Below are 14,902 nucleotides of genomic sequence, written 5' to 3'. Positions count from 1 at the left end.
TTCTCTCCAATCCTCCAACGGCAAAACTCACCGAAAGGCCCCCGAGTGACGTTTGGAAGGGCTGGTGCTTCACGCTGAAGATCAGCAACGGTTCAAGCCGCCAAACGCCAAAATAAGTTTGGTTTCGTTTTGGGTCTTGCCTGGATACGTTTCCGCCTCTGGCCCCCGAGGATAAACTGGCGGACCAGCAGCGTCAGAAGCCGGCAAAGGTGAAGACAAGGAGCGGGAAAGTTTGGCAGGTGAGAAAGGGAAGGTTTTTTTATAAAAAAAAAATCGATTTGAAGAACTCCAGACTCCAGGCACTTTTATTTATCCAGCCAGGGGGAGGCAATCTTGGCTCTTTTATGACTCGTGGACTTCAACTCCCAGAATTCCTGAGTTGAAGTCCACGAGACATAAAAGACTGGCTCAGGAATGCTGGGAGTTGAAGTCCACGAGACATAAAAGAGCCAAGGTCGCCTACCCCGATCCAGGCCATCGGGCGCCTTCCGCGGGTGTTCGAGACAACGCCCATCATCCCCAGGCCACAGGGGGAAATGGGGATTGTAGTCCCCCCCAGGAAACTAGGTTGGAATCAGATCACCCACCCGTGAAGCGGGCAGGCGGGTCTCCCTGTCTTGGGGAACCGGGGCCACTGAGCTGACCCGCTCCTCAAACCAACAAGAGCAGTTCTCACGATGCCTCGCCCACCAGCTAAGGGGCTGATTCCTCCTGTTTGGGCAGGGGGCTGGGTGGGGTTGGACTAGATGACCTATAAGGTCCCTTCCAACTCTGGGATTCTATTCTATTCCTCTTCGCGCTCGGGGCTGGGCGGGATTTTTTTTGCCCCGGAGTTTCCTTTCGCTCCGGCTCCTTCCCTTTCCTCACCCTTCCTTCTCCCCAAACTTTCACTTTCCAGCGTTCGGTTCCTCCGGCGCCTTTTTACAAACTTTCTCCTTCGGCCGCAGCCTAGACCCGATCCTTCGTCGCCAGCTGATCGGGGCTGGATCCAGATGGGGCTCCCGGTGGCCCGCTGGGGGCTCCTGTCCGCGGCGACCCTCCTGTTGCTGCTGGGAGGATGCGCAGGTGAGTGACCGAAGGAGGCGGGGCTTAAACCAGGCGGGGCAGCCCTGTTTTCCCCGTGGCAGCGAGTTCCAGAGGCTTTCGCCCGTTTGGGGAGCCAGGTTAGAGCCCACCCATCTGAAATAAAGGCCTATTGTTAATCCTGCCATCCAGTTGCTGTGGGGAGGATGCGCAGGTGAGTGGTGGAGGCAGGGCTATGGAGATCTGAGGCGGGCAGTCTGGTTTTCCTGTGGCAGCGAGTTCCAGAGGCTTCGCCCGACGAGGTGGCTAGATTCAATCCCACCTGTCTGAAATAAGTACACTTTTGTTAAAACTCTTTGTACGTGTTTGGCATGGTTTTATACCTCTTGGGGTAGAATTGAAGGGGTACTAGAGGGCACCTAGTCGATCCCCCTTTTGGACTATCACTGCATGATATCTTTCCTGATATACCTTCCCTAGATTTTAGAGCAGGGAATATCCAACCTTGGCAACTTTAAGACTTGTGGACTTCAAGCCCCAGAATTCCTTAGCTAGCTATGCTGGGTGGAGAATTCTGGGAGGTGAAGTTCACAAACTTAACAAGTGTGGAGACCTCTGTTTTAGAGTACAAGTGAGCCCAGAATTGGTGTTGTTAAGTGAGACATTTATTAAGTAAGTTTTGCCCCATTTTACGACTTTTGTTGCCATGTTTGCTAAGCCAATCACCGTCGTCGTTCAATTAGTAACACCGCTGCTAAGCGGATCTGGCTTCCCCATTCACTTTGCTCGTCAGAAAGTCGCAAAAAGGACACAAATATGAGTCGGTTGCCAAGCGTCTGAACTTTGATCACCTGACTGTGGGGAAGCTGGTTTCAAATTAAAAAAGGGGGGATTAAAAGTGTGCCTTTGGGCACCCCTCTCCCAAATTTCCTTCCCCCCCTGCTCTTTTCAGGCTCCTCCTCCCATTCGTTGCGCCTTTTCTACACCCTGGTCATGGGCTCCAGCCAGGATGTGCCCCGCTACATTGTGGTGGCATATGTGGATGACCAGCTGGCTGCAAATTTTGACACCCCCACAAGAAGATTGTTGCCCCAAATGGCCTGGCTTCATAAAATGGACGACGAGGACGACTCCCATTTCTGGGATCATTCATCATGGAGAGTGAGCACCATCGAGAGGATGTTCAAAACTGAGCTCGCCATCTTGCGCAGCCACCACAACTCCAGCAGAGGTAAGATACAATAAGATAAGATAAGATGATAAGATAAGATGATAGGATAGGATAGGATAGGATAGGATAGGATAGGATAGGATAGGATAGGATAGGATAGGATAGGGCAATGGGGGCGAACCTAGGGCACGCGTGCCAGAGGCAGCACTCAGAGCCCTTTCTGTGGGCACACGTCCCGTTGCCCCAGCCTCGCCTCCCCCCATGACTCCCTCCTCACCAGCAGCCCCCCTGGAGGAGAGTCGCCCCTGAGCATGGCCCACCCAGAGCAGCACAGCCAAGGACATGGCAGCCAGGCAGCGTAGACAAGACTCTGCCCTCATGCCTCATCCTGCACAGTTGATGCTGCAGGACGCGGGCAGAGGGCGTGGCCGCCATGGCGCTGCTGGGCTTCCTGGGCAATCTGCGGTGGGCCCTGGAGGCGGTGAGTGGCTCTGCGGGCAAGTGGGGTGGGGGATGGGGTGGGGGCGGGGCAGGAGGTGGAGCGGGGGCGGGGCCAGTTTTTGGGCACTCGGTCTCTAAAAGGTTCGCCATCACTGGTATATAGCATGTGTATATGTGTGGTAGGTGTGTGTATGGGTAGATATATTCTTTCTTTTGAGAACAGTCAACAGGATTTCATTTTTAATTTGGGCCAGTGTGCTCACCGTAAAAAATGACAATTAAGGTTATACTCTCCTCTTCTCTCCTCTCTCCTCTTATTTTATATCTTATATCTTATGTCTTATATCGTATATCTTATATCTTATGTCTTATGCCTTATGTCTTATATCTTATATCTTATATCTTATATCGGGGTCTTCAAACTTGGCCCTTTTATGACTTGTGGACTTCAACTCCCACAATTCCTCAGCCAGGCACGCTGGCTGAGGAATTCTGGGAGTTGAAGTCCACAAGTCATAAAAGGGCCAGGTTTGAAGACCAGTCTTATAGCTTATATCTTATATCTTATATCTTCTTATATCTTATATCTTATATCTTATATTATCTTATCATCTTATCTTGCCTCACCTTACCCTATACAACGTCTGAAGGCAAAGCTGTTCCACTGGTTAATTGTCCTCGCTGTTAGGAAGTTTCTCCTTAATTTCAGGTCGCTTCTCTCCTTGATTGGTTCCCACCTGTTGCTTCTTGAATTGCTCTCTGGTGCTTTGGAAAATAAACTGACCCCCTCCTCTTTGCGACAGCCCCTCAAATATTGGAATACTGCTATCGTGATCCCCCCCCAGCCCTTCTTTCCTCTAGACTAGCCAAACCCAAATCCTGCAACTGTTCTTCGTATCTTTTAGTCTCCAGGCCCTTAATCTACCTTAGTTGCTCTTCTTTGTACTTTTTACAAAGTCTCAACCTCTTTTTTTTTTTTGTAATGTGGTGACCAAAACTGGGTGCAGGAATTCACAGCTGGCAGCGCGTGATCGGCTGCGATCTGAGCAAAGATGGCCACAAGAGCGGAGTTTACCAGTATGGCTATGACGGGGAAGACTTCATCAGCCTGGATCAGAAGACCCTCACCTGGACCGCTGTCGACATCCGCGCTCAGGTGATCAAGAGAAGGTGGGAAGCTGAACCTTTCCTCACCCAGCGCAGGAATAACTTTTTGGAACAGGAATGTATCAGGCTGCTTCAGAAGTGCATGATGTATGGAAAGGAATCTCTGCTGAGGATAGGTGAGGAAGGAAGGAGGGAGCCAAGGGTCGGTGATGTCGCAGGAGAGCACCAGATCAGTGGTGCAATGTCTCCGTACTATACCTGTGCAGTCTTACAATATGCTGGTGTTGTGTTCTCTACAGAGCCCCCAGTGGTGAAAGTAACTCGCAGGACCCAGTACAACGGCCTGGAGACGCTCGTCTGCACAGTCTACGGCTTTTATCCCAAAGAGATAGATGCTACCTGGAGGAAAAATGGGGAAGTCTGGGAACAGGACACCTTCCGGGGTGGTGTTCTTCCAAACTCAGATGGGACCTACCACGCCTGGCTGAGCATTGAGGTTGACCCGAAGGAGAGGGACCGCTATCGGTGCTACGTGGATCATGCCGGGTTTCCGGAACCTCTGATTGTGGCCTGGGAGGAGCCTGGTGAGAGAAGGAGGGGGGCACCAATGGAATATGAGCAAAGTTGTTCCTAGAGTGTCTGTGGTCATACAACCTAATGAACGCACTGATGGAGCTTCTTCATTTACTGGGTTCACCCAATGCGTTGACCCTAAATTGGTCAAAGGTTGGATTCACTCAACATGCCAGGCCCTAAAAGACCTAGCCTAAGTTCAGACAAACCCTTGAAATAGTCCAGTGTGTTTGGCAAATCAGACCTACTCAGATGGGACCTACCATGCCTGGCTGAGCATCGAGGTTGACTAAAGGAGAGGGACCACTATTGGTGCTATGTGGACCATTCCAGGCTTCTGGAACTTCTGATCATGGCCTGGGAGGAGCCTGGTGAGAGAAGAGGGGGGTGTCACCAGTTGAATCAGAATCAGAATTGAACTGGAAGAGACCTTGGAGGTCTGCTAGTCCAGCCCCCTGCTCAAGCAGGACATCCTATACCAGTGGTGGCGAACCTATGGCACACATGCCAGAGGTGGCATGCAGAGCCCTCTCTGTGGGCATGCGTGCTGTCGCCCCAGCCCCACCTCCCCCTGTGGCCCCCTCCTCACCAGCAGCCCCCCTGGAGGAGAGTTGCCCCTGGATGTGGCCTGTGCAGAGCAGTGCAGCCAAGGACATGGCAGTCGGGAAGCAGGGACAAGACTCTGCCCTTGCGCCCCGTCACGCACAGATGATGCTGCGGGGCATGGGCGGAGGGCATGGCCACCATGGCGCTGCAGGGCCACCTGGGCGATCTGCTGTGGCGGGCCGTGGAGGTGGTAAGTGGCCCTGCGGGCAGGTGGGGTGGGGTTGGAGCGGGAGTAGGAGCGGGGTGGTTTTGGGGCACTCGGTATCTAAAAGGTTCGCCATTACTGTCCTATACCATTTCAGACAAGTGACTATCCAGTCTCTTCTTAAAAACCTCCACTGATGAAACATCCACAACATCTGAAGGCAAGCTGTGCCACTGGTTAATTGTCATCACTGTTAGGAAGTTTCTCCTTAGTTCCAGGGTGCTTCTCTCTTTGATCAGTTTCCATCCATTGTTTCTTGTCTTGCCTTCAGGTGCTTTGAAAAATGTTCTATGCCCTCTCCCTCCTCCCCGTGGCTCCACAAAGCCAGAAAGGTTGGGGACCGCTGTTGTAGAGCACCATGCCTTAGTTAACTCAGTCTTGGTGCCCTCTCGCTAACACTGGGAAACTCTAGGGAAGAAAAATCCCAGGTCACCTCTAGTCATTTTACCCTTTTTTCTAACACAGACTTTGTGCCCAACATGGGGCTCGTGGGCGGAGTTGTGGGGGTCGTGGTGACCACAGTTTGCATTGCTGCTGGAGTGATTGTCTACATCAGTAAGTATCTCTTGGGTGGGCACAAGGTGTGTCATTCACAAAACATGTGGGTGGGGCTCCCAACCTCCACACCCCAAAACCTGTATTTCCCACAAGCTTCCTGATTAGGCTCACTTTGAACATGGCCTCCAAACCTACTGAAGATCCTGGAGGCCTGGTCTACATAATATCCTATGATAGTTTTTCTCAACCAGGTCAACTAGAAGATGTGTGGACTTCAACTCCCAAAGTTGAAGTCCACACATCTTCAAATTAACAAGGTTGAGGAACATCGCTCTAAGCCATAATACTGAGATTGGTTTGTTTTTGAGCATGTTGCCTGAATGTCAACCTCCAGCCCTAATAACCAAATAAATTCCAGGATTTCTTTCATTTCTGAAAATCTTGTTGGTTTATTGAATACATGGCATGGTACAGGCGAAGGAAAACTAAGTCTAAAATCCAAAGACATCTAACCAAAGCATATAAACAATGACATTCCCAGCCAAACCTCCCAGATGTCCACGTAGTTCATGTAAACAGCTTCTCTGTCATAGTTCCGACAGATGAAACTCTTCAAAGAACTTTGAGGCATTGTTTACCTTAAAGAATCTTTATTCGAGCTTCGGGACGTACATAGTCGAAGCCAAAATCTGGATTCCCCTCCCCTTAGCACACAGTATCAAACACAATTCCCTCCTCTAATTAACAGTCATAAATCACATTCTCCAATTAGTTTGAAATGCAGGCTTTCCCTCCTTTACTTCAACCCGCCATTTCTTATCATCTCTTATTTCAAAAGCCCTGAGTTCACACACTATTACAATATTGTTATGTCTAACTAACTCCCATCACATTCCTCCCCCCCCCCAGCATCATCTAATTCTAAGAGTAAAGCATAAGAAAGAAAAAGGCTGCATCTCCATATGTTGTCAAAGCAAGAACATCCAATGTTAGCAGCGTTGACATCTTCGTTGTTTGGAGAACCATCTGCTAGCTTCTTTACAGTGGTTAGAATGTCCTTGAAAAGTTTCCATACATCTTTTTCTCAACAAATGTCTCCAGAACTGGAGAGGTTTCGTTTCTCTAACTAACCCATTTGAAGCCTTGTCTCTCCTCCCACTTACTGTAATGACAAGATGAAAACAATAAAGCATGTAGCTGCCAGGTTTTCATTCTTGACACTGAACTTGTTGGTTTTGGTACACAACCTGGGAGCTCCATAGCTAACTCATCTTCGCAGGCTTCAAGAAACAAAGCCGAGCTGGGCTTATTTAGTGTTGGGATGGGAGACCATCAAGAAATTCAGAGGTAAGCTGAAATTGGGAAGTCCAAGAACTGATCAACATTGATCCTGCATAGCTTCTTCAATCCTGCCGAGGTCAGCTGGGGACATGCTTACACCCTGCATTTGGGGACCATTCCCTTCTTCCAAGAAGGTTTTTCCGACTTCCACAGTCCAGCCCACAGCTTTCTGATGCTGCTGGAGGAAGCACGGAAGCTCTGAACTTCTACCACAGGCCGATGGGGAAAACGAAGGATCTCTAAGTGGGAACATCGTCACTGACTTCTTGATTCTGTTTTGCAGAAAAATGGGGCAGAAACGAGTACAGAATGGCATCAGGTGAGTGACCTTGAAATGTAATTTTGGTACACATTGCCTTTGGGATGGAAGGGGAACCATCCCGATTAGCCCAAATGAAGAGTGGCAGATTTATACCTTCCCTGCTAATGAGAAATATAGGATCTTGCTACATTCGGGTAGCCTACAAATCATACTAGCTTAACATTGATTGACTTAGCAATCAATCAACTTAGCATTGATTTACTTAACAACTGCGGCAAGAAAGGTCATAAAATAGGGCAAAAGTCATTGAACAACTGTCTTGCTTAGCAACAGAAATTTTGAGCTCCACTGTGTCCTAAGTCAAGGATTACCCGTAGAAGTAAGTGTGTATGTATCCATATTTTTACTGATTTATTCATTAGAATTTTCTAAACTGCCCAGCCGTCAAATCTCTCTGGGCAAAGTTCACAATAAAACACACAACCAAAAACTGAGCGAAACATATACAAGCTGTAGCAAAAGTCAGGCCCCGTCGGCGAACCACAATATGTTTTACTAATTTTGTTTTCAGCCCTGATCCAGAGACAAAACTCTAGAGATAGAAAAGTGGCAATAAATGAAACTTAATTCTTGGGGGTGCATAATAATCCCCCTGAAACTTTTGCATAAGAGTTTGTTTGAGTAAAAGAGAGGAAAGTAATGCTGGAGCAGGGTAACTTGTGGCGGGGCCAACATAAGCAAAACAATAAACATGGTCAGTTTTTTGCAGAAGAACACACACACACACACCATCCAAGGTATTTCCATAGACGATAGGGGGCCATCATCTTTGCCTTCCTGCTATATTTTAGAAAAATTACTAGGCCTGACAGTATTTGATTGCATTGTTGTTGTTGTTTTTAACAATGTCCATCACATTCATGCAGAACAGATTTTGCAAAACCCTATTCTAGAGCAGGGCTCTCCAAACCTGGCAACTTTAAGTCTTTTGGACTTCAACTCCCAGAATTCCCCAGCCAGCACGAAGAGTTGAAGTCCATAAGTCGCAAAGTTGCCAAATTTGGAAATCCCTATTCTAGGTCAGAGGTCCCCAACCTTTTAGGTACCAGGGGCCGGTTCCGTGGAGAGAGGTTTTTCGGTGGACCAGAGGGGGTGTGGTATAACAACAACAACAACAACAACAACAACAACAACAACAACAATAATAATAATAATAATAATAATAATAATAATAATAATAATAATAATAATATGGACAAATGGCTGTCCAGTCTCTTCGTAAAAACTTCCAGTGTTGGAGCATTCACTGCTTCTGGAGGCAGGTTGTTCCACTGCTTAATTGTTCTAACTGTCAGGAAGTTCCTCCTTAGTTCTAGGTTGCTTCTCTCTTTGGTTAGTTTCCATCCGTTGCTTCTTGTCCTGCCTTCAGGCGCTTTGGAGAACAGCTTGACTCCCTCTTCTTTGGGGCAGCCCCTGAGATATTGGAACACTGCTATCATGTCCCCCCTCGTCCTTCTCTTCATTAAACTAGACACACCCAATTCCAGCCACCGTTCCTTATATATTTTAGCGTCCAGTCCCCTGATCATCTTTGTTGCTCTTCTCTGGACTCTTTCTAGAGTCTCAACATCTTTTTGTGTGCTGCTTGCATCCCACAGATGGGGCTTTTCTTGTTTGTGTGGACCGTTTGCTGGCATGCCGTGGCCCGGTACTGGTCCACAGACCGGGGGGTTGGGGACCCCTGTTCTAGGATATATGATGGTTGATGGGAGAGGACAGATAGCAAGAGGAAATTATGTGTGTGTTTTTTTTAAAGTGTACACATGGGAGGTATCTGAGTTTTGCATTTCTTGTGTGCAATCCCTTAGATGTATTGTCTGGCTAAAGGGCACACTCCACTTCAGTGGTGGGCCTTATCCGGGACGACAATGAAGATACTTATAGGGAAGAGATGAAGGCTCTGGTGGACTGGTGCAATAAAAGTAACCTGGTTCTAAATGCTAATAAAACAAAAGAGATCATTGTAGATTTTAGAAAGAGACGGCATAGCCATACTCCACTCTGTATCAAGGCTGCAGATGTGGAGGTGGTCAACAGTATTAAGTATCTGAGGGTGCAGATAACTAACAATCCAACTTGGTCTCTCCACACGCGAAGGGTGCAAACCAGCGTCTGCATTTCCTGTGTTGGATGAGGAGAGCACACCTTTCTCCTTCTGTCCTGACCACTTTTTACAGAAGCAGGATTGAGAGCATCTTAACAAACTGCATCACTGTTTGGTTTGGTGGTAGCAGTGCCTCATATAGAAGGTCCATACAGAGAGTGGTGAGGACAGGTGAGAAGATTATAGGAAGCTCGCTTCCCATTATTCAGGATACTGCTTATAAGCGCTACGTGCTTAGAGCTCGAAGCATTGTTAGAGACCCCACACACCCACTTTACGGACTGTTTCTGTTGCTCCCCTCTGGGAGGAGGTTTAGAAGTATTTCTAGTAGGACTACCAGCTTCTGTAACAGCTTTGTTCCTTATGGCATCCATCTGGTAAATTTGCAAGATTCGTTTTTTTTGTCATGTATATATATACGTCTGAACTAGACTGTGTTGCTTCTCTGGGCCACATATGTATGTGTGTATGTGGTTATAGGCATATTTTATTTTATTTATTTCTGGTCATGTTTATGCAGTGTATATTGGAGGTGATTACCCTCTGAGAGCTATATGCGATGAAATCTCATTTTAATGTATGCTGATTAGTGTACATTTAAAGTGACAATAAAGTTATTATTCTATTCTATTCTATTCTATTCACCCTGAGTCTTGATTTTTCTCCTCTTTGTTACAGCCAGCATATAGGATTTTGAAAGTCCTCCAGTGGTAAGTAGTTCATACAAGGCTGTAAGATGACATCTCTTTCATCAGAGGGAAAAAAACTAAAAGTTCTGCAACAAAATGTTCTGTTCATTCATTCATCAAGTTTATGCAGCCATCCATCTCATCGAAAGCAACTCTGGGTGGTGCACAGTGATTATGTTGTAGTGTTCTCCCCCACCCCATTAACAACGAGATTGCCTTATCGGGACCCCTTGTCAGCCTGAATACAGCTCTTCAGGATTTGCAAAGGGGAAAACAAGGAAGTGGGTTCCATGGCTGAAGCAAGATTGGAATTCGGGTCTTCTCTCTCCTAATCCAGCACCTTTAACATTATGTTAAAAACAGCTATTTTTGCTGGGTATTATGGAAAATTTGGATAAAAAAGAAATGGAATTGATGCTGAATTTGATAACTGCTGCGAGGTTATTGATAGCTCAATGTTGGAAAACGGATCGTTTGCCTACTATAGAGGACTGGGCATTTAAAGTTTCAAATTTAGCAGAAATGGCTAAGATTTCAGCCTATGTGAAGGATTATTCACAAGAAAGATATATACTGGTTTGGAGAAGATGGATAGATTATATAGAAAAGAAATATGGAACTAAAAAGTTTCATTTGGTTTTTGAGTNATATGTCAGTTTAGAAGAGAGCTAAAGGATGTTATAGAATTGTTAATTTAAGGATAATATAATTTAAGACAGAATATAATTATTGTATTGTAAACCCTGTGTGTAGCTCTGGGAAGTCGGGGGGAAGGGAGGGGGTGGGGAAGGGTGGGGTATGAGGGAGGTGGGGAGTTATATTGTTAAAATTTTAAAAATTTTCAATAAAAAAAAAAGAAGAAAAAAAAAGAAAAAATAAAAATAAAACATTATGTGTAATGGTTCTTGTGAAAAACCTTGAGTGAAAGGGAAGAGAAAATGCTGCCTAGGGAAGGGTGAGATAAGAGAGGCCTTAGCCCACAGCTGCATAATGGGCAGGATGAGAAGCTCAGGGGGAAATAGCTTCTTAGGCTGTGAAGGAGACTGCAGGAGATTTGCATCTTCAGACTTGCAAGATTCTGTTCATGTAGCTTTTCAATAATGTGGAATTAGCTCATCTAGTCATGTCTCCTGTCTAATCTACTTGGGAAACTGGACATTACCCCACCTGGCTCTCAGTGATGATATCTGTCGAAGCTCTTGGATCAACCTCATTCTGCCATTTTCTTGTTCCATTATACATCCCCTTTAGCCCAAAGATGCTTTTTCACAGGGCAACTGAACTTTCTTGTTTTTCTTTGAAGACGTTTCGCTTCTCATCCAAGAAGCTTCTTCAGCTCTGACTGGATGGTGGGGAATGGAAGGATTTATACTCGTTGCAGACAGCTGGTCATTTGCCTTCCTTTAGAGAGTCATTGAGGCCACCTGGAGGTTTATCTGTGTCTTCAGGGTCACCCGAGTAGTGCAAATGGGTGTTGAGACATCTTGGAACTATTGAAAGACTGGAGATAGATGACATCGTATCCCTCCCCCTCTGTTGAGAGAGGGCTGTTCAGTTTTGACATAGATGGTCTCTTTGACCCCTCTTTCAAGCCAGCGGTCCTCTCTGTCCAGCAGAGGGGGAGGGATACAACATCATCTATCTTCAGTCTACAACACAATATTTTAACAGTTCCAAGAAAACTCCACATTCATTTGTACTACTCAGGTGACCCTGACGAGACAGATAAACCTCCAAGTGGCCTCAACGACTCTCTAAAACAGTGGTTCTCAACCTTTTTAATGCTGCGACCCCAACCGGTTGTAAGTCGAGGACTAAACCGGTCGTAAGTTGAGGACTAAACCGGTTGTAAGTTGAGGACTAAACCAGTCGTAAGTCGAGGACTACCCAACCGGTCATAAGTCGAGGACTTTCCCTGCCTGGGAGCGCCGCACATGCGTGGTTCCGCCCCCTGCGCCGGCCGAGGCGTAGCTGGCAAGCGGCAGAGACGGAGCAGGCCGACCACCAGCTGGCCCAGCCCAAGGGAGGTAAGGCACCCGTTGGAAAAGGGGAAAAAAAATGGCGGACAAAAAAAATGGACAAAAAAAATGGCAGACAGCCTTGCTTGGCGACCCCCATGAAATGGTCGATCGACCCCAAATGGGGTCCTGACCCACAGGTTGAGAACCACTGCTCTAAAATAATGCAAATGACCAGCTGTCTGCAAGGAGTATAAATCCTTCCATTCCCCACCATCCATTTAGAGCTGAGACACTAGCTGAGTTTTGCCCCATTTTACGACTTTCCTCATCACGTTTGTTCAGTGAACCGTTGCAGGGGTCAAATTAGTCACCCCGTTGCTAAGTGAATCTGGCTTCCCCATTGGCTAAGGCCGCAAAAGGGGATCACGTGACTCCAGGACAAGGCAACTGTCATCAGTATGGGTTAGTAAGAAGCATCCGAAGGTAAATCACATGGGGGGGAGAGATGTTGCCACGGTCATAAGTGTGAAGAGGAGCCATAAGTCACTTTTTTCAGTGCCGTCCTAACTTCGAACGGTCACTAAATGAACTGCTGTACGTCGATGACTCTCTGCAGTAATAGGGGAGGGCATTTCCCAGGGAAGTGGAGGCGCTTCGGACTGTGCAGGAGGGAAACGGAGGGCAGGCGAAGCTCCAGGGGCACAAACGGGTCGCAGGACCCCCGTGGCGGAGGCGGCTAGGAAGGAGTTGAAGATGGGGGGGAAGCGGGATGGGGGGAAGCAAGGACCGGCTTCTCTCCGGAGGGAGCCCCGAAGGGCTGAGCAGAGCCGGGCGAAGGGAAGGGAGGCCACCAGGCGGGCACTCAGGGGCTCCGGACTTTTCCCTGAGGAGGCAGAGACTCCAGAGGGGCCGCGAAAGCGCCGAGCCGGGCAAGGAGGGAAGAAGCGCCGGGATGGGCGTCGGAGCTGCGCGGGGGCTCCAGGCAGAGATGGAGGAGGCCGGAGAGAGCGAGCGAGCGAGGGCGGCCAGGGAGGCTGCGGGGCGTCCGGGTCCCTCTCGGACCTTCCGGCTTTGGCTGCGGCTCCAGGCGGGAGGGAAGGAGAGGGAGGGGATCTCTTCTCTCCCTCTCCCTTTGAAAAGAGCCTTCCGTCTGAACGAAGAAAGAGATCGATCGCTTTTTTTTTTCCCAGGAGAGAGCTGGGAGGTCGAACTGCTTAAGCAAATGGAGCTGTAAGAAGCCCCATAAACTGGGGAGCTGTTTTGCAAAGGGGGGGGGGACCGCAAAGCTATTCTGGTTGAAATATATTTATCGGTATTCGGGGGTGGGGTTGCAATCTACGTGCATGTCTGTTCTTTCCGTGCATTTGTTTTGTTTTGTTTTGTTCACTTTCGTTCTTGTTCTTGTTTCTTTTCGGAGTTTGTATTTTGACTTCCAAAATAAATAAAAAAATAAGAAAAATTATTAGAAAAAAACCCCAACTGCATCAATAAATCCTTCCTCGGCACCAAAGGGACTCAGTACTTTTGTTGCTTGTAGCAAAGGTAAAAGGTGACACCCCCCCCCCCCAGCCGCCAGTTCCTTCCAGTAGGAAAAGGCTGTCCAGGTGCCAAGAATGTTGAGAGTGGGATGGAGCCACCTCCGCCTCGGGTGTTTCTCCTCCTGTTTCAGGATCTGACTCTTCAAGCAGGAGACAGTATGGGTTAGTGGGCCTGCCCTTGGAGACTCCAGTTCACCCTCCACCCTAGAAACTCCTTTTTCAGCTCAGCCTACCTCACAGGGTTCTTGTGGGGAGAAATGGGCAGGAATGCTTTTATCCGGAGATCCTTAGCCGAGCGGCTTCTGTGATGGAGTGTTCGGGGAAAGAGCCAGGCCTCCAGGAAGAAGCTCCGCCCCATTGAGAACACGGAGCTGTGCTGTGAAGGGCTTTGGAAGGCAATCACACACACACACACGGACTCACACACACGGACTCACAACCACACTTGGAGGACTTTTCCTTCCCAAAGTCCAGGGAACCTCTGCCTTAAGATCTCCCCCCCCCCTTTTGGGCTTGCTGGTTTGCACCCCTGCCATCCCCCCCCCCAGTGCTTCCGGGAAGGCAGGGGGACAAGCCTTTCTGGGCACCTGGTACCTCTAGAGAAAATGGGAAATAAAACTGCACCAGGAAGGTGCAAACATCTCCGGCGAGGGGCGGGATGGCGGCAGAAGGGGCGGGGCTTTTCTTGGCTGATCCTTCGGTGCTGATACTTCTCTTGACGGGTGAGGATTTCATAATTTCAAAAGGGGATTTCCCTTGCTGAACTCTGGTGGCTACGCCCGGGTGTCTTCGGCTGCAGGAGGCACGTGGTGTAGCAGCCAAATCTGGAACCCCGGCCAGGATTTTAACGGAGGATTTCTCAAGGTCTGGGTGGCCCTGACAGTGGGAGGGGGCAGGTTTCAAAGCGGAGAAGAGTCTAAGCCCCTTCCCCAATTAGCCTCCTTGCCTGGGGAGGGGGGGGGAACCAGATGATCAGCCTCAGTCTCCTCCTCCTCCTCCTCCTCCTCCTCCTGGTTCTTAGCCAGTTCTGAATCCTGCAATACTTTAGTCACCAATTTCAACTCTTTAACGGAGAGGAACCGGGGCAGCTCCTGGCTGGGCTCTGACGCTTTCAGGTAGAAATAGCACAGGGAGCGCCTGGGGGAGCCTGGAAGGGGAAGGGGGTGAAGGCAGAATTAAGGGTTGCACCTCCATTCACACACACACCCCGGATATATTATCCTCCACTGGAGCAACGACTTACTTAAGGTTAAGATTTTCCGTTAATTAGCGTCTCTGTTGGGAAGTTCTGCCAGAAAGAAGCTGCGGGAGGAGGGAGGGGGG

General features: G+C 48.4%; 2 protein-coding genes across 2 annotated transcripts in view; both read left to right on the top strand.

Moving 5' to 3' along the window:
• On the top strand, positions 1-10,126 carry LOC107296725 (major histocompatibility complex class I-related gene protein-like). Its single transcript, XM_015826078.2, has 8 exons — positions 1-239; positions 948-1,065; positions 1,976-2,254; positions 3,643-3,918; positions 4,042-4,326; positions 5,592-5,681; positions 7,249-7,284; positions 10,070-10,126. The coding sequence occupies exons 2-8, from the start codon at positions 993-995 to the stop codon at positions 10,078-10,080; spliced, it is 1,050 nt and encodes a 349-aa protein (XP_015681564.2). The 5' UTR covers positions 1-239; positions 948-992; the 3' UTR covers positions 10,081-10,126.
• Positions 10,127-14,237: 4,111 nt separating this feature from the next.
• LOC114923336 (major histocompatibility complex class I-related gene protein-like) overlaps positions 14,238-14,902 on the top strand; it is a 3,666-nt gene continuing 3,001 nt past the window's right edge. The window contains exon 1 of the mRNA XM_029286128.1: positions 14,238-14,301. Within this exon, the coding sequence (XP_029141961.1) occupies positions 14,238-14,301 (64 nt within the window). The remainder of the gene's footprint in view (positions 14,302-14,902) is intronic.

Source organism: Protobothrops mucrosquamatus, unplaced genomic scaffold (assembly GCF_001527695.2).
Source record: "Protobothrops mucrosquamatus isolate PMUCROS unplaced genomic scaffold, P.Mucros_1.0 scaffold2949, whole genome shotgun sequence".
Taxonomy (NCBI): domain Eukaryota; kingdom Metazoa; phylum Chordata; class Lepidosauria; order Squamata; family Viperidae; genus Protobothrops; species Protobothrops mucrosquamatus.
The sequence above is the reverse complement of the archived record's forward strand: the minus strand, read 5'-3'. Positions and strand labels throughout refer to the sequence as shown.

Coding starts and splice junctions, on each gene's coding strand:
- LOC107296725 (XM_015826078.2), top strand. CDS start 993: ATGGGGCTCCCGGTGGCCCGCTGGGGGCTCCTGTCCGCGGCGACCCTC. Junction 1,066..1,975: donor GCTGCTGGGAGGATGCGCAG/GTGAGTGACCGA, acceptor TGCTCTTTTCAG/GCTCCTCCTCCCATTCGTTG. Junction 2,255..3,642: donor CCACCACAACTCCAGCAGAG/GTAAGATACAAT, acceptor AACTGGGTGCAG/GAATTCACAGCTGGCAGCGC.